This window comes from Otolemur garnettii, unplaced genomic scaffold (genome assembly GCF_000181295.1).
Source record: "Otolemur garnettii isolate 467f Iridium unplaced genomic scaffold, OtoGar3 scaffold00131, whole genome shotgun sequence".
NCBI lineage: Eukaryota > Metazoa > Chordata > Mammalia > Primates > Galagidae > Otolemur > Otolemur garnettii.
The window spans coordinates 3841244-3859710 of NW_003852526.1; the positions used below are offsets into that span (position 1 = coordinate 3841244).

The 18467-nt window shown below is 34.8% G+C and overlaps 1 protein-coding gene across 2 annotated transcripts in view; it reads right to left on the reverse strand.

Moving 5' to 3' along the window:
• Nucleotides 1-2337: 2337 nt before the first annotated feature.
• IFT57 (intraflagellar transport 57) overlaps nt 2338-18467 on the reverse strand; it is a 59312-nt gene continuing 43182 nt past the window's right edge. For both annotated transcript variants that reach the window (XM_003798197.3, XM_023518206.1), the window contains exons 7-11: nt 8676-8747; nt 7741-7872; nt 6456-6518; nt 4499-4565; nt 2338-2729 (exon numbers count right to left, since the gene is read on the reverse strand). In XM_003798197.3, the coding sequence (XP_003798245.1) occupies nt 2551-2729; nt 4499-4565; nt 6456-6518; nt 7741-7872; nt 8676-8747 (513 nt within the window). In that variant the 3' untranslated portion in view covers nt 2338-2550. The remainder of the gene's footprint in view (nt 2730-4498; nt 4566-6455; nt 6519-7740; nt 7873-8675; nt 8748-18467) is intronic.

Here is an 18467-nt window from a genome sequence, read left to right on the forward strand (position 1 = left end):
TAACAGAACTGCATTTGCTGTGTGCAGATTCACGATGTACAGAAAATACTGAAGAAGATGAAACTTGACATTTCTCAATTTTTTCTGAATACAAAACCTTTTGTTTTTATGTAAAACTCTCGAGAAATGTTGACCTAGATAAATTAGTGGAAGTATTAAAAGAAAAATAGAGTCTCAAAAATTATACTACTTGGCCAGTAAGTCAATAATTATAAAATTCTAAGTTTAAATTCTGTTCAATGGGCCACAGAATTATTTTGGGGAGGTCACTCTACTTCAACAAGTTGATTAGCTATTTAATTCGGGGAGAGGCTAACTTTATACAAAGCATATTACCTTTAAGAAGTATATTTTTAAACTTTACTATTTTGAAATAATTTCATATTTATAGAAAAGTTGAAGTATAATATATTTCAGTATATTCTCCCAGATTGCTAAAATGTTAATAATTTACCATATTTAATTTTATACATATAAACACATATACAAACACATACACATATACTCTTTTTTCTCTTGAATTATTTGAGAGTAAGTTGCTGACATGACGTCCCTTTGGAACCAAATACTCGTTTTTGTTTTGTTTTTTTTCAGTTTTTGGCTGGGGTTAGGTTTGAACCCGCCACCTCCAGCATATGGGGCCAGTGCCCTCCTTTGAGCCACAGGCGCCACCCGGAACCAAATATTGTTAATTATTAACGAACAAGAACGTTCTCCTATGCAACTACAGCACAAATATAAAAAACAAGAAATTAACATTAATGCTATTTTCCAGTCTACAGACTATGTACAAATTTTCCCACTGTGTAAATAATATCCTTTAGGACTACGTATATGTGCACATATATACATACACACACACATACAGCACAGACATATATAGTTATATAGATTTCTTTTTTCCTGACCTAGTGTCCAATCTGGAATCCCTGTTGCATTTAGCTGTCATGTCTCTTTAGTCTCCATTACTCTGGAACAGTTCCTTAATATTTGTTTTTCATGACCTTATCATTTTTGAAGAATACAGGCCACTTTGTACAAATCCCTCAATTTGGATTCATCTGATGTTTCGTGATTAGATTCAGGTCATTCATTTTCAGCAGGAACCATGTAAGCGTGTGCCCTTTTCAGGAGACATATAATGTCTGTTTCTCCCATTATTGATGATCCTACCTTTGATCACTTAAGTGGTATCTGCTAGTTTTTCTACTATAAAGTCTCATAGTTTTTTTTTTATTTGTGAAGTATTTCACATACTTTGAGATTATGTAAATATCCCATTTCTCATTAAACTTTCATCTGCTATTTTTACCATCCATTGATGATTCTTACCCAAATCAATTACCACTATGATAGTGGCCTGGTGGTGATTTTCTAAATCCAGAATCGTTTTTACATGAGCTATTATCCCATCATAAGGAAGACCATTATCGTCTCCCTATTTATTCATTCACTCATTTATATTTATATGGACTCATGGTTTCTTATTCTATGGGTTGGAATTCATTACTATGATTCACTCTGATATTCACATTGTCCTAGATTGGCTGACAAGATACCCCTAAATCAGACATTTCCTCATCTTTCTTTAAGTGTTTCCTTATTTCCTAACAAAGCAAGATAATTTAGACTCATCCTGTGATTTACGTGCCCCAGTGCAGATATTAGCCATTTTTCTCAAAAGTCTGTGTTTTTTAAAGTAGAGGATTTAGAAACCAAGAATTGAATGCTAGGTAATGCACACAGTTGTTGGGCTGTCACTGCTTCTAGGTTTTCTCACAGAATAGAACTAAGAACTATATGTATATGTGTTTATTTCTACCTTTATATTAACCCATAATTATTTTAAAAACCTCATGAGTTCTTACTGATGCTTGAAATTCCAAGCTAATACCACAGGAAAAAACCCATAATTTTTCATTACTATCTTAACACTATGCAACATACAAAGGCTTATAGTCATTACATTCTTCATGCTATAGAACAGGAACTAAAAGATACTCTATAACATCACTCATCAACATTCTAAAAGAATTTGCTGGATACTTTTTATGTCCTGGGCACTTGGTTAGGAATATGGAAATGAAAAGGATTTTGTTCCTTCATATGCTCAAATGAACATATTAAGGGGGCACCTATCCTTAGCTGCCTCTGAGCACAAAAGTACTTGTGACCACTGTCGAGGCAGAGCCAAGTGAAGGCTTGCCAACAGTCCATGTAGTGACAGCAGCAGCATTTATGGAAAGTATGGGTCATGTATATTGGCTAAGCACCAATAAGAAAAATAAGACACTAGGAGGGAGATTTGGCACAAGTAATAATTAATGAAACTTCTTTAAAAGTAAGAATTTTTAATTACTTTATTAAACATTATATTCAGTGTGAAGGCTTTAACCATCATAATCACCATGATACAGTATGAGTGTATATATGTAAAAAATACCCATTGAACATGCTTTAAGGTATAGTTGTGTGTTTTGAAATCTCTGCAACATGAAATATAATTTGATATAAAAAAACAACTAATCAGAAGCATGAAAACAGTATGCTTTAATAAGAGCCTATGGCTGATTCTGGAATAACTGTCGCATGCATGTCCCTGGTCATGTTGGATTTCTCCTTCAGTTTTGACTGGAGTAATGTGTGTTCCACAACACCAATTCTAATGTCCATCTGAACAGTTTCTTGCTTCAATTTTGTTAAGCTCTGTTTAATCTTCACCAAAGGAGCTGCAGAATAAAAACAACATGGAATCAAAATATTGGATTATTAGTCTATTAGAGTGTTATATGACATTTTCCTTACTTTGTCTTAAGCTAAAAATAGGCTAAAAACATAGCCAACTATTTGCTGACATTCACACAGTTTGGACTATGGCATTTTAAACACCTGAGATTTTCAGGATGGAAAATGATGCAATATTTGAAGTACCAGGGCTAAATTTTCTTCCTTTTCTAGGGGAAGAGCTGCTAACTAGGTATTTAAAGATGTGTTCAAGACAATGGTGGGCTAGGATATTTTTCTGTAGGAAAAGTGGACACAAAGGGGAAAGGGGGAAGAAAGAATTACCTTTGAGATATAGATAATGGGCCCATTTGAAACATATTGCAAAAATAGTCTCGTATACCCCCTGTTGCAAGATTATTCATTATGTATCATTAAAACTTCAGAAAATCTTTCTAGGGCATAGAAAAGCCTTAGGCAATCACCACCGGCTCATGTGAAAGTAACCAGCTCACAATGGAGGATGATTATGGAGGATTATTAATTCTTCCCTATTTGACCCCTGCCCAGTAAGGTCTACTGGGGAGGGAAAAATAAACAGAGGTCACCACATCACTGCCTTAGTGTCATCTGGGCACATACTTAGTGCCCTTTCATACCTAAAATGGAAAAATGAAGCTAATTTGATGAAAACAGAATAAAACATTATTTTTTAAATTGGCATTGCAAAGTACATATTTAAATATTTCCTACTCTGATGTTTTAAAATCATATCATAACCGCTACATTGAAGCATTTGTGGGGTACAATGTGCTGGTTTTATGTACATTTTGGAATGCTTACATCAAACTGGTTAATCATGGGGCAGAATCAGTGGAAAAACTCTGGCAACATGAGTAATCAGAGTAGATCAACTCCCCTAAGAAATGATGAAGGAAACAAAACAGATGATTCCATTCATAAACAAATGGCTGAGATGTCAGAAACTGAGTTCAGAATTTGGATGGCAAATAAAATTAATAGAATTGAAGTAAAGTTGGAATTAGAAATTCAAGGAGTAATTCAAAAGTTATCTCAAGAATTCAATGAATTCAAAGACAAAATCTCCAAAGATTTTCACACATTGAGGTAAGAATTTGCAGCCCTCAAAGATCTGAAAAATACAGTAGACTCCCTTAGTAACAGAATGAAGCAGGCAGAAGAAAGGATCTCTGACATTGAAGACAAAACTTTTGAATGCTCCCAAATGCTCTAAGAGGCAGAGAAGTGGAACGCAAAAATGGATCATTCCCTGAGCGAGTTGTGGGACCACTAGAAAAGAGCAAACATTTGCCTTTTAGGAATTCCTGAAGGTGAAGAGGATGTTCCTAAAGGCACAGATGCTCTACTCCAAGATATAATCGAGGAGAAAGGCAAGAGATACTGAAATTCCGATAGACAATTTCAGACAAATTCAGACAGTTCAGACAATTTCAGAACTCTAGCTCGATCCTACTCTGATTTTGAATCAATGCAATTTGAATTAAAAAAAAAAATCCCAAATTATAGTAAAAAAAATGTACATCTCTTTTTGGCTGATTTAGAAGGAAAACAGTATACCGATTATCACACATCATTTTTGTACCAAGAATCTATCTCTCTTCAAACAAGTAACAAATAATTCATTTTAAAAAGTAGAGTTTCTATTTATTAATCCTATTTTGTGTAAGTAGGTTTCTTAAAGAGCTGTTTTTCTCTTGCTTACTTTTTGTCCTCAAAATGAGCATGTACTCACCACCATCAGTCATGCTGCTGCCCTTTTCCTCCATTTCTTGTTTTACCTTTTCTAATTCTTCTGTAACCTTTCATTAAGGAAAAAGTTCTTATGAGCACTGAATTTTAATAAACTTTTGAAATTTTTCAGTGATGTATTGAGAAATTTAAATTTAGATACATAGTATTAAACATACATAAAGGAGAATAAAGATATTGGGAATATTCTGGATATAATTCAAATAGCAAGATAAAATATGCAGATATAGAAAGGTTTTCATCTTCTGATCATGCTCCTAATGTTAAACTTTATCAAATACTTTCATAGCATCTTTTTCAGGTTGTGATATACTAGAATGAAAACGATCAAAATTGTTTCAGACACTAGGCACCCAAATTTTACAATTATCTCACAGTGTCTACCATGCTACTCTCTAACAACTGGTTATTAATTAAAGTGGCATAAACATCCTAAAGAGATTTTTGGATTTCTAAAGGTTTTCTAGGTACTTTAATATTACCATCCTATAAGAGATGATGTCACTTTTTCTTCTATAGAACACTAAAAAAAAAGTATCTATCACATGGCTACATTTACTATTCTGGTGATAGACACACTACAAGCCTTGACTTAAGCATTGTAAGAGGTATCCATGTAACAAAAACATTTGCACTCCTTTAATATGTTGAAATAAACAAAGAAAGAAACAAAAAGAATATATCCCCCCACCAAAAGAAAGTTCTCGTGCTTCGTCCAAACCATGAACCTTTCCAAAGTCTTAAGAGGCATGCTATGTCGTCATATTGGTTCTTATCTGCACTCTATGTCGATATTATACTACTGTAGCCTCAATTACTAGCAAAAATTCCCAACCAGCATTAATATAGATAAAAAATAGCATCTTTAAAATATTGAAAATTTTTGTATGATCTAAGTAAACTATAATTATTGTAACTTAGCAGGCTTTATTTTTATCATACTGGTGAGTAAAACCTTCCTTGGGAATAAAGTGTTCATCCAAGTAAAGCAAATTAATTTTTTTCAGGCACCTGAAATGTTACAACTGGGGATAACTATCTACTCCAGAAGAACTAAATGGTTCCCTGGACTCCCTTCAAGTGTTAATTTACCTAACATAAGTGAGCACTTTACTTCTACGTACTGTTTTATTTGCCTAGAAGCACCACAGGATTAGATTCTAAATATTTCTAATGTTATATGTTTAGTATTTCAACATAACCATTTATTCCTCAAATAATCTCTATAAAAGAAACTTAGTTCTTTCCTGTCAAACAGTAGTTTGTGACATTTACAGTGGATTATAACCAAAGATCATCCTAGATTTAGGTCCCAAATTACTACTGACTTTGTTGTAAGGCTTTTTCTCCTTCAGTTCTTTGGTAAAAATCAGAATATATATCAGGCCTTACCTCTCTTACAAGATCATGCAAATAAATGCAACAATATGTGAAAATATTCTATAAGTTCTCAAGAAGGGAGAGGTTATAAGCCATTCCCAGTTGTGGACAGAGTGGTACCCAAGGTTACCCAAGGTTACATATAAGTTACCAACAACAATTGCTAACAATAAAGCTTGTTTCTTACAGATGAACATTAAAAATTTTTATAGATTCCCTAAGCCAGTGCTTGACTTACTATTCCCTATGTTAATTAAAATTATTATATAAAAAAATTAAATAAGGTTATAAGTGTGCTAGTGTTATAAGCAGAATTTATTATGTTGAATTTAATATAGCAACTTCAGGCATTTTAAAGAAACAAGGAATGTATGAATAAATAACTGATTCACTGATAAGAAAATTTGGGATTTTCTCCTAAAGAAAATTATTTAAGGCCACTGGAAGCAATTGAAATAAGCAGTATTAGACCATGTGCCACCTCTGCAGGGAGGGCTAGGCCCCTCTGAAGGGCTAGGCCCTGTAGATAGAAGCAGCATGGTGGGAGCGGGGGTGTGTACCTCAGACAGGAGTCTGGTCCTTTCAGTTACTCCTCCATTTCCCTGCTGATAGCGTTCCTTTGCCTGTGGGGGGAAAACATTTTGTATAATGACAAATTCGAAACAGAAGCAGATTACTTAAATCTGACCTCTTCGTGCTTGTAATTTCTGCATATCATTTTAAGACAACCCCCTCCTTGTTTATGAATACATTTGTGAGAGTGACATTTAACTGCAGCTATTTTATGTCCCTAATAGGCACCATGTATTTAACTAAAGCACTACAAAATGATGAACTGCCTTAACCTTCATAAACTGACTATGTAACTCACATGGGCATGGTTCACAATAAAAACCGTCCTCGGTCATTCCTCAACAGTTTAGGGGATTGGCTCTTGGTCAATCTAATTTGCATGCTATGCAGAGAAAAGCAGTCTCAAAAAAAAAAAAAAATCAATCAAAGTACAGCATCAGGCTCAGCAATTAATAAGGATTAACAAGCAGGATGACAGTATAATCAACTGGAATATGTTCTTGGAAACTAACAATTATTTAATATTAATGTTAGGCAGATATGTGGTGGCTTTAATCAGATGATTTTACAGTATTTTTAAAGTAAAAATTTTCATGAATAAATCTGTATAAGAAATAATAAATTTAACAAATAATATAATAAAAAGGAAAGATTACTTTCTATTTGTCTTTGAGAACTTCTGAAAGCATAGAAGTATCTCAAATTTATTTCCACTTTTTTCTCCTTCTAACTTGTGTCTACTGGAAGAAAAAAAAAATATGCCTTCAACTGAGGTTTGCAATTGTTCTTACTAGTCTTCCTTTACATCAAGAAATAGGGAGCATAAATCCCAAAGGAAAGCCTTTAGATCCCTACTGCTGGGATAAAGAACTGGTACTTTCAAAGCTAGTGGTTTTATTTTTAATGAAAAATTTGACTCATTTCATTAATTAAACTGCTTGTCTCTGAAGGGTCTTGCTTTCACGTTCTAGAAGCAAAATCAGGTGTCCTGACACTCTGTTTCTATTCTCAGCTGTGGTTCCCAGTAACATATCCCTTCACTTACTTAAATCAAGTGGAGAAGAGCATTGAAAGACTTCTAGGAGATAACAATTTCTACTACATGTAAAATGGAAAAGTCTGCTTGGCTTGGTTGACTTTCTAAAGTCGGCAGAGAATCAATGTGTTGTTTATGAAAAGCATTTCATGGTTCCCAAATGAAAAGCCTTGCGTCAAGTTTAGGGTTTAGGATTATTAACTGGAATAAATCCATTAAAATCATTCTTAAATTACCTCACTCAGCTGGGCTTGAGCTGCACGATATTCCTGAACCAAGTGCTCCAGTTGATTGTTGATGTACTTTTCTCGGCTGCCAATCTTTTCCAAAGTCCTACTAATTTCATTATGGAGTCTATCCAAAAATCCCTAGAAATTCCATGTGATGTTAGTAGATAAAATAAATGACTCAAAAATGTTAAAAAATGGGTTAAATCCCTCTCAATCCATTCCACAAAATGATCAATCACATGTAAAAAAGGAGATAGTTTGAAATTTTCAAAAGCAAAAAATGTCTGTGATGAGAAATATTTTTGTCACATTTTATAGAAAATTAAAATAAAAATGCACCTGGTAGCATTAGTTAATTCATTTGCCATTATGCATACCTAAAATTTATGTGATTGTAATTAGCTTTTTACATAAAGTTCACAAAGTAAATAATGGAAAAAAAACATAACTTTCCTATAGTGTGATTCAAAGACGATTAGAATATTCCACTTGGAAGCAGATCCCCAAACCTATAGCCCTAATCTGGGACCCAAAACTTCTCCCTATTCCTCTGCGTCTTTGTGGCATCCTCCAAAAGTCCCTATTTCTGGCAAGGCAGCAAGCCTGGGGAAGATGCCGATCTAGGCATTGCTGGCTTGGTGTCCTCTCACCTCTTGGATTCAGAGGGAAAGAATAATGAAATGTTTCTCTCATTCATATACATACACAATATACAGTATATGTGTAATGTATTTAATATATATACAGCCTTTATAGTAATATAAGTTCATTTTCTTTAGTTCCTTTAAGTGTTAGAGCTGTTGAAATGTAATATGGTACATTCAATTAGTAAGTTCCTGAAAAGCAAGAATTGTGTCATTTTAAATTTCATGTTCTGCCATAATAGGTATTCTATAGATAAGTAAATATATTTACTGATTCATCTGAAGTAATTCACATACCTTGGTCTCCTTTAGAGCAGATTCAATTCCACTTTTGTGCTGGTGCATTTGGTCAACATGGATTCTCCAATCCTACAAGCATGGAATTACACAAAGTAAAAATATTACATTTCCTTCTTTCATCTACTTTTTATGAAGTTGTGTCCTTTATCTTAATTACTTTGGTTGCTGCCCTATTTCAGGTGGGAGAGTTCTATGTATAGCTTGCAATCAGATCATACAGAAATATGTGTAGAGCACTTTAGGATAAAAGGTTCTAAATAAATGTAAATTATTTTATGTGTTCACAGAGTTATGTCTGACAATTTGAATATAAACTATTCCTGCACTGCTGGTGGTTAATATTTATGACTACCCATCAAAATGAGAAAAAATTCTAATTACTAGAAAAGAAATACTTATTTAAGCAGTAACAATTATGTTTGCCAGAAGCAACTCTGAACTCAAATATCATATATCAAAGATTAGTTTGTCCCTTGGAAATTAAAATGGGGCCCTCTTCTTCTGATTCTCTTTTTTAAAAAGAAAGTCTATAATGATCACTGGAGTTCATATGCAGTATTTCGAAATACTGTTTGCTACTACAGACCAAACTGAATTAGTATGCATATTTGAAATCTACACCAACATTTTAACTTTCTACAAATGCATTCAAATATTTCAGTTTATATTACCACAAAGTAATAATCTTGAAAGACTTCAGAAATAGCCATCATAAGAGAAAAATATGGAAAGTTAGAATACGTGCCAGAACTAGGATAATTCTGAATTGCACACATCTGTTTGTGTACCCTCACGTTCCACTTTGTTATCTGTGCTATTTCGTGAAAAGAAAAATATTTTGTGAATAGTCCCATTCTACCTATTTCTTAACTTTGAAATAGGCCAGTGACTACAGGGTAAAAAAAGTCTTTGGGTATTTAAAACGTATCAATTGTAAATGATAATATACTAAAATCACGAAGAACTTCAAAGCATCTAGTCTTACCCTTCTCATTTTCACAGACAAGCAAACAGTGGGCTGGGTGCACACCCACAGGGCACACCCAAAGACACAGAAGAGGCATACCCAAGGCCACAGAGGAAGTGGTGTACCCGCATCAGAGGCCAGATGTATTAATTCCCACATAACACATATTGGCAGTTGAGAGTGAAGAAAGGGGCAACCAGCTACTTGACACTAGTGAGGGTGCTAGAGCAGAAAACAAATTAATACTTTCCTTTAACCTTAAGCATTTTTCTGTCTCACAAGCAAAAAGTATCTGAGAATGGGAAAGCTGGAAAGAAACTCAGACATCATCGACTCATCCATTTAACAATCATCTAGTCCGTTGTCATTTTACGTAAAAGGGACTGTTGTCCACCTGTGACTATAACTAGACAGATAGGGCAAGGAAACACAGCCCCTCTAACTCAGCCAGTCAACAGTGAAACAGGAAGAAGCAAGTGGCTGGCCTCCTACAGCTGGACCAAATATGATTAAGTCTCAAAATGGAAACCTATGTTAGCCCAAGCCAGCATCTTGATGAAGGAAATGAACCTAACAAGAATCATAATATTATTAATTTTTTGAAAGAGTACTCATCCTGTGTGGTGCCAACAAGAATTTCAGAGGGCTTAATAAACACTAGGCTCAAGTCTTTACATATCTTCCCTGTCTTCCATCAGCCTCTGTTTCTCTCCATATACATGTATGTAGACAGACACACATGCATATATGCATACACACATATATACATTTTTACACATACAGTTTCTTATCTATTATAATGGATGTGTTTAAAATCATTGTGCTATTTCTACCCAGCACTGTTTAGAAGTATATTTTTGGTATGTACTGACATAAATCATTTTGAGAGAAGCTATCATGCCGGGCTCATTGATGCGTGACTTTGATAACTTACACTGATGTACAATTCCAAGGGGGAGCTGGTATTTCTGTGGAACCTGCAAGTATGAGGAGCTTTCCAAGGCTCAGGAAGGTGGGGAGAGGAAGGGTATCCTAGGCTGAGGGAGTAACATGAACAAAGAAAGCATACAGAGAAGAAATAGCCTGGGCTGTGTAGAGCACAGAACACAAAGAGTTCTTGGGGGTGGCCTAGGGAGGATGGATCATGAGGAAATAAAGCTGAAGAGGAAGGCTAAATTAGATCAAGGGCTTGGTCCATAATAACTAAGAAGCATGGATTTTATCATGTGGATTATGAGGAATTAGCAGATATTTTTGATTTCCGTTTTGAAGAAGTCTGTGTTTTGAGGAAGTTACAGAGTGAAAGACTGATTAAAAAGGAAAGAGACTCAAGATGGGTAGGAGTCCAGTTAGGAGGTGGTGGAATGGTTCACATTACATATCTAGATGAGCAGGGTTTCAAATACAGCAGTGCTTGTAATAATGGAAGGGAAGGGATGGATTCGAGGGACACTGCAGAGGCTGAAGCCTGACTAAGGAGAAGTATGAGCATGGGGTGACTGAAATGGAGCTAGAGATGTGGAGAGAAGGTGTCTTTAAGGGTTCTGTCCTGAGGACCGAGGAGATGTTAATACCACAGTGTAACAAGAACAGAACAGCTCTCAGAGATGTCAGAAATACTGAGGAATTTGGGGTTGGACTTACTAACTGTGATAAGCCACAGGAACGTTTGGATATTAATATAGAACATTAAAGTGGAAAGCTAGTAATGATTTATAATTATCTGCCAGGCAAATCTTTTTATTTTATCAAAATCTTCTAGATGAATACAATTCCTGATGTATAATTACCAAAAAAGACCTACCCTTTCTTCTACCCTTTAGCCCAACAATTTTACCTGTAGAAACTATTCTCAAGGAAATAATTGGGAATATACACAAAGTTTAATATATAAGTTTTTTGTAAAACAGCAGAAAATTTTCTAAATATCCTAAATATCTATCAGTAAAAGACAGTTTGAACTGATTTTGTAATATTCATTCCACTACTAAAAATAATGTATGATATCATTTATATAAAAGCTCAAAACCAAGTAAAAGTAAGTGATACATTGTTTAGAGACATAAACATATACAAAAAATATGAAAAAATGATTCTGAAAACTGTTTACAAAAGAATAAATAAAAATAAATAAAATAAAATAATGATAGCACACAAACTTGAGGATTGTGGTTACGATGGGTGGGAAATAATGATAGCAGAGAACACACAGGTAACTTCAAGGGTATTGTCATAGTCTAGTTCTGAAATAGGACTGCATAATTACAGATGTTCCTCCAACTTATGATGGGGTTACATCCCAACACACCCATCATAAGCTGTAAATATCTTAAGTAGAAAATGCATTTAATACATTTAACTTTTAGAACATCATAGCTAATAAATGGACAAAAATCATCTGATAGAAAGCCTATCAGAGATAGTCTCACTCTTTCTAAATAGCCTAAATATCAGTAAAGGACAGTTTAAACTAATTTAAACTAATTTTGTAATATTCACTTCTCTGTCACCCCCAGCAAGAGTGCAGTGGCATTGTCATAGGTCAATACAATCTCAAACTCCTGGACTCAAGCAATCCTTCAGCCTCAGCTTCCTGAGGAGCTGGGACTTCAGGCTCACACTACCATGGTCAGCTAATTTTTTTCTATTTTTAGTAGAGATGGGGTCTTGCTCTTCCTCAGGCTGGTCTCAAACTCCTGAGCTCAAGGGATCTTCCCACCTCAGCCTCCTGGAGTGCTAGGCATAACAAAGGGTTATCTCCATAATTTATTGAATATTGTACTGAAGGTAAAAAACAGAATGGTTAGGGCAGAGCCTGTGGCTCAAAGGAGTAGGGTGCCGGCCCCATATGCCAGATGTGGCGGGTTCAAACCCAGCCCCAGCCAAAAAAACAGTAACACAAAAACCCCAGAATTGTTGTACAGGTGCTTAAGGTAGAGTTTCCACTGAATATATCACTTTCATAGCATCATAAGTTGAAAAATCCTAAGTCAAACTACCATAAGTTGGGAATCATATGTATATATATGTTGTATATTACATATATTAATATTAAACATTAAACTGTTAAATTCATGTTCTCAAAAATAAATAAAATGCATGCCAAGAACACATAGTAAAGTGGAAAGCACTCCAAGGAGTACGTACTCTTTAGGTGTTCAATTTAGTAAAGATTAGTATTTATATATATTGGAAAGTAAGGATGTATGTATGTGTGTATTGAGAAAGGAATTTGAATATGGATGCCTTAAAATTTCTTCTTTATCCTTCCAAAATTTTCTAATTTCCTACAAGGGAATTTTATCATTTTAATTGTCAGGGGGAAAATATATTAACTTTCCAGATGCCCAGTAAGTTCTTAAAAGAGGTTTAATATAGTAGAAAATAAATATAAATGACCATAATTGTAGCATTTTAAAAACATGAACATAAAAAGGCAAAATACATAGCTTTTAAAAAAGTATAGCTGAGACAGTTAAAAGCTCTGCAAAGGTTCATGGTAAGAATAAAGAAATGATGGGTTTTAATGGGGTGTAGGGACTTGAAATCTGCCTGGATCTCTGAAATAAGTAACATTAAAAGGCACTGCTTGATGGTGATAGCACTTCTTACACTAGTAGAGATTTCATTAGGTTACAATGCACTTTTTTATATTAAATATAACTTTTTTTTTATCTGAGACTCAAAAAGATTTGGAGAGATAAGCATACTGTCATCCTTTCTTATGCATGTCTGCCTTCTGTCTGAGAGGGCCACAAGATTTGCTGGCTGGTTGTGGGAGACTTATACTTCCCTCCTCCATTGATGCTGGCCTTAGCTACGCATTCTTTTTAGCCAGTGGAATGATGGTGGCCACAGTCTGTGCCAGGACTGTGCAGAAGCTGTCAGAGGCAGCCGTCCACCAGTGCTCTCGCCCTTTCTTTCAGCCATGATAATGAGCATGCCCCACATAAGGACTCTCCTTTCAGTCTGAGTCTGAGAGTAAGAAATGTAGAACCCAGCTGGAGCAGGGCTACAGCTGAGCCACACATCAGCAGCTGTGTATCTCGAGTGAAAATAAATATGTTATTGTAAGGGACTGTGTTTCAGGGGTTGTTCATTATGTGGAAAAATTAACTACATATACATATTTTATAGTGAGAAAAATCCAAGAATCAGATAGGTTAAATGACTTTTCCAAAGTCTCACATCTGGAAAGTGAAACAATTCCAAGCCAGTACATTTTCCACATGTTATATGATGACTTTTTGTGATAAAATGAACTATCCAAGAGTTTACACAGTAAACTAAGAATCCTTTTTGTTATGTATCAAGTGAGATGACATGGGCCACTGAGGTCTACCGGTCACCTAAAGAGTGTTCATACGCATCATTTCTCCTCTCTATTGAAGATGAGGGTTTCATCTAATCTTGCAAACATTCTCTCTCAATGGAATTGAGAAGACTAATAATGATACAGCAGATCATTTCCTTAGAATTCCTATTTTTTAAAAAATCCTCTCCTATAAAATCTCGGGTGTCATTCTATTGCTTACAAAGTAAACAGCAAAGATATTATTGTAACATACCCCTCCCCACACTCCAAATTCTTTACCAACAAATTATGTTATATATCTCCCTTTATCTGAAACTGTAGAATTATGATAAAGTACCTGCAGGTGGTGATTCACAGCATATTAGAAAATAAAAAATCTAGTTGCAGCTGTTAAAGTGACTGATAAGACTACAGGTTCTCTTGGTTTCAACAGAACACCACCTGAAAGATTTCCTTTGCATACGCAGAGACATTTTGTTTCTTTGTCTGGATTTGCAACTCAATGCGTAAAGCTTCTCTCTGAAACCCCAAATAAAAAGAGACTAAATCATGAGCTAGGGATGGTAAATGGAATTTATATCTGTGTATAAGTTTCATTAATTTACAACTTGTAAAATGTCAATTTTTTTTTAAAACCAAGGAGAGGCACAGTGCTAAAGAATCCTTGATAGAAAAAAGTCAAGGATGGTACCTTACTGTGTGCTAGAATATTCTTCCTAGGCTCAGGAAAAATCTATGCCAGAGGACAGCTGACTCTAGTAGTTTATGGGAGGGGGAATGTCTATTAGCACCTTTTTTTCTCTTCCCCCAAATCAGGAGGAAGCCCCAAGGCTCTAATTTGTTTTGAATCACTTAGCATCACAAAAATGTTACTTCAGTGCTGTCAAAGACCATACCTTTCCCTCTACTCTTATTACCCCTCCCTCAATTCTATTATAAATAATAATCAATGTCATAATTCAATGCTCAGTTTTTGCAGTTTTATTTTAGTGAATATAAAAATATTTACGAAAGCTTGCATATAAGCTCCCTTTAAGACATCTAACCATTTTTCTCATTAGGCCATTATTGCAACTCAGAATTTACTTTCTCTAGGCATTTTCAAGATCATACTAATATTTAGGGAAGAAATTCTGTACCTCCATTTCACAGATTGGGTAACAAATTGAGGCTGTGTGATTTTTACACTGTCAATCATGAAATAAACAGAAAATCAAATGTCCATTCTTTCACTTAGAGGTTTCTCCTTACACCAAGCAGCCTCCTCCATTTCCTTATTAAGTCAATTTCAATAAGAAGCACAAGAAATTTTGACAACTCTTAGTTTGAAGTTTGCACATTAAATGAATGTTTATTATTGTGGTTGTTTTGCTAAAGCATAGACACTAGGGAGACTCGCTGCTTTGAATCTGCTGCAGACAATCTAGATAAAATAACCTTGCTACCACTATCTCTACAACAAGGATAAATAAGTTCCAGAGGAGGATTTACGGGACTATCCTACAAATAAAATGCATGAGCTTTAGTACAGTTTGTTTTGTGATGTTTATTTTGGCTACTCAGAAATCTTCCCTGTCTCTTTCCCTGTGTATAGAGTAGTCCCCCAACAGTCACTTCCATCCTGGGATCTTTTAAAATCTAATAACCACAACTACAGTGTTAACTTCATGGAAAGTTTAGTATGTGTCAAGCACTGTGCTAAGCATTATTAATATATCATCACATATAATTCTATGAAAAACTTTACTAAGATTGAGATTTATCTATGTTCTGCCCTAGCTCATAGAGGAAAATCCATGGAATAGTTCAAACTTGCAAGCAAACATGATATCATAACACCATTTCCCTCATGAAATGTAGTCATATGTAACTAAAAATTTTAGGGGATAATGGTTGAGGGAGATTTAATGTTATTTTTAATAATTTTTACAAAGATGTATCATATATTAATAGTACAATTAAAATGAATTTAAAACACTGTTAGAATAAACATATATGTTAAAAACTTTATCATTAAAAAAACAAAAATCCAGATCCAGATGGTATCTTCACAAATACTTAAAAAAGAAATAATATGGAATCAAAAAGGAGCCTGAATAGCCAAAGCAATCTTAGGCCAAAAGAACAAATCTGGAGGTATCACATTACCAGCCTTCAAATTATCCCCAAAGGCTAAAGGAACTAAAACAGCAAAGTACTGCATAAAAGCAGAGATATAGACCAATGGAACACACAATAGAGAACCCAGAAATAAAACCATCTATGTACAACCAATTGATCTTCAACAAAGCATACAGCATAAACTAAGGAAAGAAAGCACTTATTTAATAAATAAATGATGCTGAGAAGACTGGATAGGCACATGCAGTAGAATGAAAAAGCTCCCCTATTTTTCACTATATAGAAAAATTAATTCAAGATGTTTAGAAGACTTAAATGTAAGTCATAAACCACAGAAATTCTATAAGAAAATGTAGGAAAAACTCTTCTAGACATTAGTCTAGGCAAAGAACTCATGATTACAACCCCAAAGGCAATTATAGTAATAACAAAAATAAATGAATGAGACTTGATTAAACAAAAAGCTTCTGCACAGCAAAGGAAATAATCAATAGAATGAATGGACAACCTATGGAATAAGAGAAAATATTCACAAACTATAACGGGCTAATATCCAGAATCTACAAAGAATTCAAACAAATCAATAAGAAAGAAGGAATGCCATTAAAAAGTGAGCAAAAGACATGACCAGAAGAGTTTCAAAAGAAGATAGACAAATGGTCAAAAAACATATGAAGAAATGTTCAACATTACTAATCATCAAGGAAATGCAAATTAAAACTACAATGGTGTATCACCTTTTTCTTGTCAGAATGACCTTCCCTAAAATGTCAAAAAACAATGGATGCCAGTGTAGACACCTATATGCTATTGGTGGGACTGCAAATTAGTACAACCTCTATGGAACACAGTATGGAGATTCCTCAAAGAAATACATGTGAACTTAACATGTGACCCAGCGATCTCACTATTGAGTATCTACCCAAAGTAAAAGAAGTTATGTATCAAAAAAGACACTTGCACTTGAAAGTTCATTGCAGCACAATTCACAATCACAAAGACATGTAATCATCCTAAATGCCTGTCAATAGACGAGTAGCTTGAGAAAATGTGGCATATATACACCACAGAGTATTACTCAGCTATAAAAAGGAATAAAATAATGTCTTTTACAACAACTTGCATGGAGCTGGAGACCATTACCCTAAGTGAAGTATCTCAGGAATGGAAAAAGAAACACCAAATGAACTCTCTAATAATTGGGAGCTAATTGATGGGCATACATAGGCATAAAGAGAGGTAAAGGTCTCTTACAGGAAATCAAGAAGGGGGAATGAGGAGGAGGGGAGGGTTAAAATCTACCTTTTGTGTACAAAGAACACTATTTGGGTGATGGACACACTAAAAAGCCTGACTTTTATAATAAGCTTTATAAAAGTTAACCATGTAGGAAAAACATTTGTATCCCTTTAATATTTTGAAATTTAAAAATTACTTTATTGCTAAAAATAATCTTACACAAACTCTACCAAATAACTCCCCTATTCCCCAAAAGGAGAGCAATTGCCAACCTGTTTTATGAGGCCTATGTAACATTATAACAAAATGTTATACAGACTTCCTTCCTAAACATGTACAGCTAAAAAACAAAAATGACAGATTGATATCTTTTATAAAGATAGATATATAAGTCCTAAATAAAATATTTATAAATCAAACCCAGTGAAATATAAAAGGGATAATAAATCACAATCAAGTTGCGTTTATTCCAAAAAGCAAGGTTGTTTTAACACTCAGAAAACAATATAGGCTTGGCGCCTGTGGCTCAAGTGGCTAAGGCACCAGCCACATACACCTAAGGTGGCAGGTTCGAATCCAGCCCGGGCCTGCCAAAACAACAATGATGGCTGCAACCAAAAAATAGCCAGGCGCTATGGCAGGTGCCTGTGGTCCCAGCTACTTGAGAGGCTGAGGCAGGAGACTCACTTGAGCCCAGGAGTTGGAGGTTGCTGTGAGCTGTGATGCCATGGCACTCTACCCAGGGGGATAGCTTGAGGCTCTGTCTCAAAAAAAAAAAAAAAGAAAACAATATAATTCAGCAGGAGAAGAAAAGAGGAGTCAAATTGTATGATAATTTCAACTGATGAAAAAAAATTATCTGAAAAAGGTTAACAGCCTTTCATGATAAAAACTCTTAGCAAACTTGGAACAAAAAGGAACTTCCTTTATTAAAGGATATTCATAAAAATCATAAATATAATGGCAAACTTAATAGTAAAACAGGTAGATAATTATGACTTATGGCTCTACCAGGAACAAAGCGCTGGCTACCCGACTTGGTGCTGCCCCATCTTGGTCTTGCCTAAGCAACTGCCTATACATGTGGGAGGAGGGAATGCCCTACTGATCCACCAGTCAGAACGCAGCATGTCAACTGCAGAAGAAT